This window comes from Diabrotica virgifera, chromosome 1 (genome assembly GCF_917563875.1).
Source record: "Diabrotica virgifera virgifera chromosome 1, PGI_DIABVI_V3a".
Taxonomy (NCBI): Eukaryota; Metazoa; Arthropoda; class Insecta; order Coleoptera; family Chrysomelidae; genus Diabrotica; species Diabrotica virgifera.
In genome coordinates, this window is record NC_065443.1 from 236,067,328 (window position 1) to 236,078,495 (window position 11,168).

Here is an 11,168-nt window from a genome sequence, read left to right on the forward strand (position 1 = left end):
CTGGTACGGATCGTTTACAGATTCCCAACTGTAAACAAACGCGCATGGAAGCTAAACAGGGTCGTCCTGAAGCTTAGACAAGGAAAGAGAGAGGACGAGTAATCCTATGACCAAAAGTGAAGCCAAACTGACACCAGAGATTTTGATCATCGACGTATCTTTGGGGTATTGTTATGCATTGAGTATTTAAAATAAAAACATGAAATGTATTTAAAATGAAGAATTTGTGTACGGTAAATGTTTTATTAAGTTTCTCATATTACGTACATATGTTTCAATACATACATATGTTTTTATTACGAATTTTAGATGATGATTTACTTTATTTTTTATGATATTTTAACCTTCAACGAACACCCACCACTGGCAACCCATTGTTATTTTTGACGTGACCGCCATGTTTCTGGTGACAAACAAACCAAAAACCGGCTTCACTTTTGGAACGTGTGTGTTAAATGAGTGTTACCCGTCCTCTCTTTTTTCCTTGTCTAAAGTCCTGAAGTGTATCTTAAAATCCAACAAGCTCAAGCTACCTACAATTTGAATTTGCAGACTGACCAGTTTGGACTTGTAAAATGAGAATCCGCCTCGTTTAGGCCAATAATTACATTTAACAGCCTCTTGACGAATGAGACGGCGAATAGTAACACGTGTGTTTGATTAAATTGGGAATTTACTATTTGAATGTGGAAGTTTCATAAAATTGTTAAAATTTTGACGTATTTTAGGTGAAATTATATTATGTTTTAAGTACATACTCACAAAGTAATAATAATCCATTCGTACTACCGCGTATGCGTAGAAAGCTAGGATCTGCAATCGGCTTGTGCTTGTAGTCGGTTCTGTTCGGTTCGGTTATAATCCTTGGCGCTGTGCGGACTGGGGACGTGCATAGAAGAGTGGGGACGTGTAAGTATGACAGACTAGAGTTGTGACGTGACCAATGTTGTGACAGTTGTGAGTTGTGACTAAAAATAGTGTAGTGACAATATTATTATTTATCTATGGTGTGAAGATGGTGTGAATTGTGAGTAAACATAACATAAACATTTTACCAAATTTTACTTTACTCCTACTCCTAAGTCCTATGCAGGACGCTATTTATTAAAAACTGGAAACATAAACTAACTTATAATACAGTTTAATATTTTGTAAATAACCTCGGATTCTTAAAATGTCTAAATCCGAAACAATACCAACCTTAACAGTAGATATCGCTAAAGACATTTTGAACAAAACTCTAGAAGAATTGCAAATTCCAGAAAATGTTCAGAAATTGGACGAGGCTAGAGACAATGTTGGCAACGAAATGTTAAAAATGATGCAATTTTTATTTCCGATTGTAATGCAGATCCAAATGGAAATAATAAAACAGTTTGGATATCCAGATGGAAGGGAAGGTATCATCAAATTTTCCCAAATGTTGAGGGCTCTAGAACGAGAAGATTCAGAAATAGCCAGGTTGAATGGTTTAGTTAAGTCGTATTATCTTCCTCCTGTGACTGTTCATACAACCAATGAATCGCCAGCAGAAGAAAGAGTTAGCAGTAGTTAGATAGGTATAGACAATTTTATTTATACAATTTTATGTTATAAAACAATTAGGTATTATATTTGGTCGTACATATTGCACCCCAACTAAAAAAATTAAAAATCTGTTTTTTTGACCTAACACGTTCCTTTAGGTGTTGCCTTCATTGTGGAATACTGTCATTGTCATATAATTTAGTTATCTTAGAAGCCACAAAGTGCGCTTATGTCGTTATTACTATTTACAGTTTTGGCTCTTACAGCATTATGTCAATAATTAAAAATAAAATAAATAAATAAATAAAATAAAATAATTAAAAATAAATACTAGCCTTAGCGAGAGCACTCACCAATGTGGCAATGAAATGACGTGCAAGTGGTTTGGTGCCCAGTAGCAGGTAGAATTGCTAAACCTGTATAAACATAATAATATGTAATACCTTTCGATATGTGCAACTACATATGAAGAGTACAGAAAAAAAACAAGGAATGTCATTTTTCATGAATTTTGGCTTTTCTCGCCATGTGGTAGCAAAAAATGAGTACTATCGACTAGCTTATCGATGCAGGACAATAATCAGAAAGATCCGTCTATATAAACTTTCTAAAAATTTATATCCAGATGAAGGACCAGGACTGTCCGCACGCCACTGATCAAAAATAAGGATGTCAGAAATTTTTTGGTGCATTATTAAATTAATAAGTTAATATAGATTAATCATATATCAAGATTGTAGAATAAGAATTGCTAGAATTCTGCTAAGAATCTCCTAAGTAGTTTTTAGGTATCATATAATTAAATTAAATCATCTTAGTCAGGTGGACTTCTTGCTGGACTCCTTGGAGAAGGGGTATCAAGTGGATACGATATACACTGACTTCTCCAAGGCGTTCGACAGGGTGCCACACAATATTTTGTTGCATAAGTTAAAACTGATTGGGATTGATGAGCCTTTATTGTCATGGTTCCAAAGCTACGTATCTGATCGTAGACTGATTGTTAAAATTGGCACTTTTCTTTCTAAAATTATCCAAGTTCCATCAGGAGTGCCTCAAGGCTCTCACCTCTCACTCTTGTTTAATATTTTCATAAACGACATAAATGAATGCTTCGCAATCAGTTTATTTTTGCTCTTTGCTGATGATCTAAAATTAAGCTGTGTGATTAAATCCCCAGAGGATTGTGAAAAACTACAGTACGATTTAAATAACTTGTGTAAAACGAGTGGTGTAAAAGAAATGACATGGAACTTAATCCAACTAAATGTAAAACTATGACTTTTCCCGTTCCAGAAATGCTATTGTTTTTGACTACAATATTGGTCACTATACTTTCGAAAGACCTTTTTAAAGACTTGGGGGTCACCCTTGATACAAACTTGCAGCTTTCTCATCATCTGGAGAATGTTGTTAATAAGGCTTTCCAGATGCTTGGTTTTATCAGAAGATGCACCCAGGACTTCACAAATATTACAGCTTTAAAAACCCTCTACTGTGCCTTGGTCCGTCCCCATCTTGAGTATGCCTCCTGTGTATGGTCTCCTTTTTATGGAGTGCATACTAATGCTCTTTAGTTAGTTGAACATAAATTTTTAAAGCAAATTGCATATAGACTTAATATCTTGGACAACTACAATGATGCAGATATTCTTAATATCCTAAATATGGCACCAATCACTGCTCGTCATAAGAGAAGGGATCTCATCACTTTCCACAACATCCTACATGGAAAAACTGGAACTCAGAGCTTCTTCAAAAAATTAATATTCATGTCCCACTAAGAACAACCAGGGCTACAGTTAGTTTCCATTACCCAATCCACCGTACTAACTATGGTCTTAACAACTTCCTAACTAGAACTGCCAGACTAGCAAATTAGCACCTTAACATTGACCTTTTTCAAACTTATAGCAAGTTCCTGAGTCAGGTTTTAGTAAACATTAACTAAGACTTATTGTGCTGTAAAAAAAATAATAATAATTATAAACTCAAAAGTGACTTGTCTGCTTATGTCTGCCGACCACACTAATTAATGTCCTTGGGTATGATTATTTGTGTAATTTGTATTGTAACATATTTATATTGATAATTTGTATTTTTTGTTCTCTTTATTGTATGTAATTTATATTTTAATCTATTGTTTTTTTCTGTAAATGGTTATAACCGTATATAAATAAAATAAACAAAATAAAATAAATAAATAAACCTTTACTGGCGTTTATCTCAATATGTATAAAATGTGACATTCCTTGTTTTTCCCCTGTACTCTTCATATGTTAATACAGGTTTAGCAATTCTACCTGGCACTAGAACACCACACCACTTGCACGTCATTTGGTTGCCACGTTGGTGAGCACTCTCGTTTAGATAGCTACACACATAATCAAAATGAGTGCAGAATTTGGTTAACTTAGATAAGGAAATTACAGAGAAAAGAAAATGAAGAATTCATATTATAACATCTTGTTTTTGCTCTCCTGAAAAGATTGCGATTTCAGGGTTATGACACTAATGAAGTTGGGGTGCGAAATATGGTAACTAGGGTTTGGATAATTATGCATTTCTGGTGCTCTTTATTTAGCTCATCAAGGTGTTATAGTTTAAGGTCTGAAATTCTATAAACAAGGGATCTAACTTTTATGATCCATTGTTTAGGTAATTTCACACATCACGTAATAGCACTCCGCTGAGCTGAATATTAACACCTGGGTCTTTTGATGAGTTGATGGCTTGGAGGAAGGTCATTTTGTGTCTTTTACATTGTGTGACTTTTCCAGAACTTTTTGACTTTGTTTTGCATTAATTACTGTTGGAAAAAATGCATAAATAGGCCTACTATTAGGGAAACCACACTCAATTTATTTGCATCATAGTTAACAAATAGAAAACAACAGGCAGTTTTTCTTAATAAAAGCTGTTCTGATTTTATTGCTGTCAAATGTGGGGTTCCGTAAGGTTTAATACTAGGAGGATCCACTTTGTTTCTTATATTTTTCTGAATGATTTATTTTACTATATTATCTTTCCCATAAAATGTGTATGCTTTGTTGACGAGACAACTCTTATTAGGTAATACTTATATTAATCAACATAACTTAAAAATTAAAGTAGATAGTTAAAGTACTCAGAAAGCAAAAAACTAGTTTTTGCAAAATGGGCTGAGAAGACAAAATCAGAATTTTATTTTTAGTTCCTAAAAGAATAAACCTTTTTTATTACTTTAAAACAGTGTTTCCCAAAGTGTGGGTCGCGACCCCCTGGGGGGTCGCAATGAGGTACTAGGGGGGTCGCCGGAAATTTCCAAAATAAGACAAAAACACTACTTTGTTAAATCATGTATTTTTATTTTAATAAAGCCGTAAATAAAAATTAACAATTAATTATCAAACGAAACAAAAAACTAAATATTAAAAGTCCTTAAAAAGTCCTTAAAAGTAAAAGAAAAAAATAAAGTCAAATATTACAATGTTAATGAGACCCATGCGCCTGTTTTTTTGAAACTAGTCTTTCAAATCTAGGCTGTGTATTTGAGACACACACAAGTATATCGTTTTCAAGTACGAGACGATTTCTCACTTTTGTTTTAATGGCAGTCATAGACGAGAAACTTAACTCACATAAATATGATGTTACAAATGGAACCAAACATTTTACAGCTTCATTCGCCAACTGAGGGTACTCCTGCATCTTTTTGGTCCAAAATTCGTCCGGGTTCTGGGAAAAAAATTGGAGCTTCAACATTCCATCACTTGATATTTCAATAAGTTGTTCTTTCATGTTTATTGGTATTTCAGCATGTTGAAAGGAATCGGCTAAAAACGGATTCAGTATCCATCTGCAACTGTCGTAACTGTTTTGAATTTCTTCGGGGAAACAATCACAGAGCCGTTGTTTTAAATTAAGCAAAGTAACTTGCATGCCTGCATAAACTTGTTCAAAATTTGTAGCACTGTAACATACATTTTCTATAATTTCCTGAACGCACTGGAATGAATCGAGCTGCTTTTTGCCAAGTGAAGTTGACCATAAATCGATTTTTCTTATAAACCCCTTAATTTTATCTGTGGCTGTAATTATATTAATATCGCGACCTTGCAAATTACTGTTCAAAATATTTAATTGTTCGAATATATCAGCAAGGAAACCTAGTTTCAAAAGCCAAATAGGATCGGAAAATTGATTTTCATATGGGGACTTCTCATCTTTCAAATACATTAAAAGCTCTGCTCTTAAGTCAAATACTCTTTTTAAGACGTTGCCCCTTGAAAGCCACCTTACTTCGGTGTGATAAAGAAGATTTTGAAATATAGCACCCATGTCTTCGCAGATTTTTCGAAAAATACGGGTCTGTAAAGCTTTTCCTTTAATGGAATTTACAACTTTAATGATGGATTTCATAACACAGTCCATTTCAGGAGTTGACGCCAGAGCTTCTCGATGTAAAAAACAATGTCTCCATGTGGCATTAGGCATTATTTCTTGTAATCTGACGACAAGACCAGATTGATGTCCTGTCATAGCTTCAGCGTCATCTGTGCATATAGCAATAAATTTTCCCCAGTCAATAACATATTTACTTGTGCGTTTCACAAAACTGTCGAATAAACATTTTCCAGTGGTATTGGTCTCCAATGGGGAACAAAATAAAATATCTTCTTGAATGCCATTATTTGTATCATATCTTACAAACGTAATAAATTGGGCACAGTTAGATATATCCGTGGATTCGTCCATTTGAAGAGAGAAGTACGTGCATTTATTAAGATTTTCCACAACTTGCGCTTGAATATCTTCTGCCATATCACTAATTCTTCTTTGGATAGTATTATTTGACAGAGGTATTGTTTTTAACTTTGCAGACTCTTTTTCACCAATCATTATATGTACCATTTCAACAGCTGCTGGCAAAATCAGATTTTCAGCAATTGTGTGCGGATTACTAGTTTTGGCAACGCGATAAGCAACTTTATAACTTGCTAATAATGCTTTTTCGTTAGTAGTGGTTGCCAATTGAAAAGTATCTTGCTGTTTGTGAAGTACGTTCAGCTTTCTTTCAAAGAATTCTACGGGTTTGTCTTTTTTTGCTATTTGTTTATCTGGATGTTTGCTATTTAAATGTCGAAGTAACTTTGATGGCTTCATGCTTTCGTTTGACAATACTTCTCCACAAATAACACATTGTGGTTTATTGGAAATAATGGTAAAACCGTATTTAAGATATTCATCACTGTAAAGTCTGTTTTTCTTTTTATTACTGCCACTTTCAGACGTAGATGGTTCTGCACTTCTTTTTAAAAACTTATCCATAATTTGTAATTTATCGTAGACGTAAATACGTAAACGGGAATACGTACGTCGCAAAATATTTACTCATTACTTAATACCGCTGCATTCGCCACAACGTGCTGTTTCGAACTGAGGTCTCATTGCACATCGCCGCTTATATAAAGCCAAAACGAGGCTACGAGAACGTTCCAGAGTGCCATCTAGTAGCGAAGTAAGGAGTAGAGCCTTCGCGAATATCATGGAAAAGTATTGCGATGTAGACACAAAGATGTCGCGGTGTACAATGTGCAGTCGACTTTTTATTATTTATTTTTATTGTAAATGCTAGTCTGGCAGAAGTACTACTAGTGTACTAGTGGGACAGATCGCAATTATTAAAATAATTGTTGAATTTTTTAAATGTATTTAGTTTGAATTTAAACAGTAAAGTAAAATAAAATTTGAGAAACCATCAGTTGTAAATTAGGCACGCTATTTTGGTTTGGGTGATGAGTAGGGGGTCGTGAACAATTTTTTTAACAAAAAGGGGTCGCGCTTTAGATAAGTTTGGGAAACACTGCTTTAAAAGGTTGTAATGAGTTTTCCCCAATAAGCGCTTTATTTTTTGGTTATTTCACGTTGAAATATTAGATTTGGAATTTGACCAGTATAACCTATTTTTCATTAGATACAACTTTATTTCTACTGGGTCTAATAGATACCTCATACATACACCATTTTTTTCACTTTTTTATAATCTATATTTTTGATATGAATGTTTTTCTGATAAATTATTTACTTTTTGAGTTATTTGCGAAAAACAGTCTAAAACATGGTTTTTTATTAAAAAATGAACATATTCACTCGCAAATAACTCGAAAAGTATTAACTTTACTTAGTGAGAAAACGCTATAGAACAAAAGTTGCTTAGAATTAGTCAGTTTATCCATTTCCGGACTTTTTGAACGTATATTTTTTCTCCACCGAGAAGAGGTGAAACACCCCAGGGCAAAAGCACACATGCATCGGCACACTATCACTTTTTTTCTTTGACGTGTTAGCTATGATGTGTATGGCACATTTCATGTCAATCCAAGCGGTTCTTTAAAATCTAGAGGTTTTGCAATATTTTACCGTTAGAGAATATACTAAAAACAAAACCAATTTTGCATATTGACCAAATAAATTAGTAGTAGTAGGTAGTATGCATGCATAATTATCTGAACCCTAGTATTATTATTATCGTGTATATTCATTTCTATTATGTACTACCTGAAAAAGACATTAATTAAAAGTTTGTATTTGTTTTTAATCCCTACTTTGTTTCATTTATTTGTACTTCGAATGCGCTGTTTTAGAATCCAAGAACATTATCTGATATGCTGAAAGATTGTAAAATGAACGCTACATTATCACCTAGAAAAGAAGACTTTTTTGTCCTATATTTTCATCAAGATTTGTAATGGTAATTCTAATTACAGGCAACTTTTTTAGTTTAGTTAGTTCTTTTTAAATTATTGATGGTGCAAAGTTATTAGTAGAATAATCATTTTGTGTAATATGCAGGGTGTTTGGTAAAGAATGGGCCATAGCATAACCTTAGATTCCTGAGGTTAAAATAGATCGATTTAAGCTAACTTACCTTAGTACAAAAGTTGATAATAACCGAAATACAGGGTGTCAAACTTAAACTTTTATTTTATTTATTCTTGAATAGTTCCTGACAGGCATGGGACAACAACACGAAATTTGGTAAGTGGTGCTGGTACTGTACACCCTACTAAATTATGTTAAACAAACGTTTCTGGCTACTACCAGAGGCGTACGACTGGGGAACGTGAATGGTTGACCCTTCCCAAATTGTACGCCTCTGACGGAATTTCTGTTTTAGTGCAATTTTTTGATTTTCCAATACTTTCTATGCAAATAACATACTCTTCATTCGTAACGATAACGCCATTAGTTTTCGAGATATTTGAAGCTAAAAACGAAGGAGCATAATACATTAATCAAAATAAGTGTGCCTTTTCATTTTTAACTTCAAATGTCTCGAAAACTAATGACTTTAACGTTACGAATGAAGAGTATATTATTTGCATAGAAAGTATTGGAGAATCTAAAAATTATGCTAAAATAACTGTTTCCTCAGTGGCGTAGAATTTGGGAAGGGTCAACCATTCACTTTCCCCTGTCGTACGCCTCTGGTAGTAGCTAGAAACGATTATTTAACATAATTTAGTAGGGTGTACAGTACCTACACTTTCTGCCAAGTATCATAAGGATATGTCAAATAGTTTTATAGTACCGGGCACACATAGTTCTTAAAGTTTTAAATAAAGAAAAAATTATTTAAAAAAAAAGAATACTTTAAAATAATTTGACATATCCGTGTCATACTTGGCAGAAAGTGTAAGCACTGTGCACCCTACTAAATTATGTTAAATAATCGTTTCTAGCTACTACCAGAGGCGTACGACAGGGGAAAGTGAATTGTTGACCCCAAATTCTACGCCACTGATGAAACTGCTATTTTAGCATAATTTTTAGGTTCTCCAATACTTTCTATGCAAATAATATACTCTTCATTCTTCAATATGTCATTAGTTCTCGAGATATTTGAAGTTAAAAATGAAAAGGCACACTTATTTTGATTAATGTATTATGCTCCTTCGTTTTTAGCTTCAAATATCTCGAAAACTAATAGCTTTATCGTTACGAATGAAGAGTATGTTATGTACATGGAAAGTATTGGAGAATAAAAAAATTGCACTAAAATAGCAATTCCGCCAGTGGCGTAGAATTTGGGAAGGGTCAACCATTCACGTTCCCCCGTGGTACGCCTCTGGTAGTAGCAAGAAATGTTTGTTTAACATAATTTAGTAGGGTGTACAGTACCAGCACCACTTACGTAATTTCGTGTTGTTGTCCCATGCCTGTCAGGAAATATTCAAAAATAAAAGAAAATAATACTTTAACTTTGACACCTTGTATCTCGGTTATTATCAACTTTTATACTAAGGTAAGTCAGCTTAAATCGATCTATTTTAACCTCAGGAATCTAAGGTTAAGCTATGGCCCATTCTTTACCAAACACCCTGTATGTGTACCATTGTAAACATTCTCTTCATCAAAACACCAATGAAAAGAATTTATAATCAACTATGCCAAGAAAAACATGATCTTAAGCTCTATTTTTTTCGCCCACTGTAAAATACACAAAGTGACCTGGACCTATACCTGGTGGAACAACTGCCAACCAAAATGATCAGGTTTTGATAGGCAAAAGGGTCACAACGAGTATAGAAGATGTGAAGAGCCGAAAAGGATGCTGTCGATCTGACCATCTTTTAATACAAATAAAATATAGATGCATAATTCGGAGAAACAGACAGGAACAGACAACAGAACAACTATATACAGAGTGAGTTTTATGTATGGAAAGCCTCAATTATCTCATAAACGGCTTGAACGACTTTTATAGATTTTGGTGGGCAAGCATCTTCTAATGCCACCGATAATATAGTGGTATGATATTTGCATTGTTGCCTAATCGTCCGTTTTTCTGGAAATATAATAAACTTTCTTATTTCAAATGGGACACCCTGTATTTTTTGCGATTTGAAGTCATTAAGAAATACTTATCATTTTTCATGTCGTAATTTCGGAGTTATTGCTACATTTATTTAAAAAAAAATTAAAACAAATTATAAAAATCAATTTTTTTGTCCTGGACAGACATTATTTTAGGTTGTTTGAATCATTGGGAACAAAAAAGGTCTTCTGTAATTTTTCTCTAAAGTTGATCGTTTTCTAGTTATAAATAATTTAAAACTAACAAAACGAATAATGACGATTTTCAGCACAAAAAACACAAGTAAACAATAAAAATTTTGAAATAATGAAGTGCTTAAATTTAAGTTCAAATCTTCTTCTATCAGCTTCCCGTAAGAATCTTTGCCATTTTTTATTCTAAAACATTGTTTTTAATTGTTAACGAAGCTCTTATGAGAGGACGGGCGATCGGGCTGCATTAACAACTTAGAAACAATGCTTTAGAATGAAAAAAGCCCAAATTACTTATCGGGAGCTGATAAAATAAGGATTGAGCTTGAACTTAGGCAGTTCATAATTTGAAAAATAATAATGTTTTACTTGTGTTTTTGAGCTTTAAAATCGATATTTTTAATCTTTCTTTTATTCAGTTTTTAAGCTTTAAATTGTTTATAACTCAAAACGATCAACTTAGAGAACAATTATAAGACTTTTTTTGTTCCCAATGATCCAAAAACCCTAAAATAATATCTGGCGAGTCCAAAAAATTTGATTTTTATAATTTGTCTAATTTTTTTTTAAAATAAATGTAGCAATAACTC

At 33.3% G+C, this 11,168-nt stretch overlaps 1 protein-coding gene across 1 annotated transcript; it reads left to right on the forward strand.

Moving 5' to 3' along the window:
• The first annotated feature begins 944 nt into the window (after positions 1-944).
• LOC114326734 (protein C10) lies at positions 945-8,107 on the forward strand. The gene has a single exon (XM_028275161.2). It carries the CDS (start codon positions 1,175-1,177, stop codon positions 1,553-1,555), a length of 381 nt encoding a protein of 126 aa, XP_028130962.1. The 5' UTR covers positions 945-1,174; the 3' UTR covers positions 1,556-8,107.
• The last annotated feature ends 3,061 nt before the right edge of the window (positions 8,108-11,168 follow it).

What these genes read in the sequence shown, in the direction of transcription:
- LOC114326734 (XM_028275161.2), top strand. Translation starts at nt 1,175, where the DNA reads ATGTCTAAATCCGAAACAATACCAACCTTAACAGTAGATATCGCTAAA.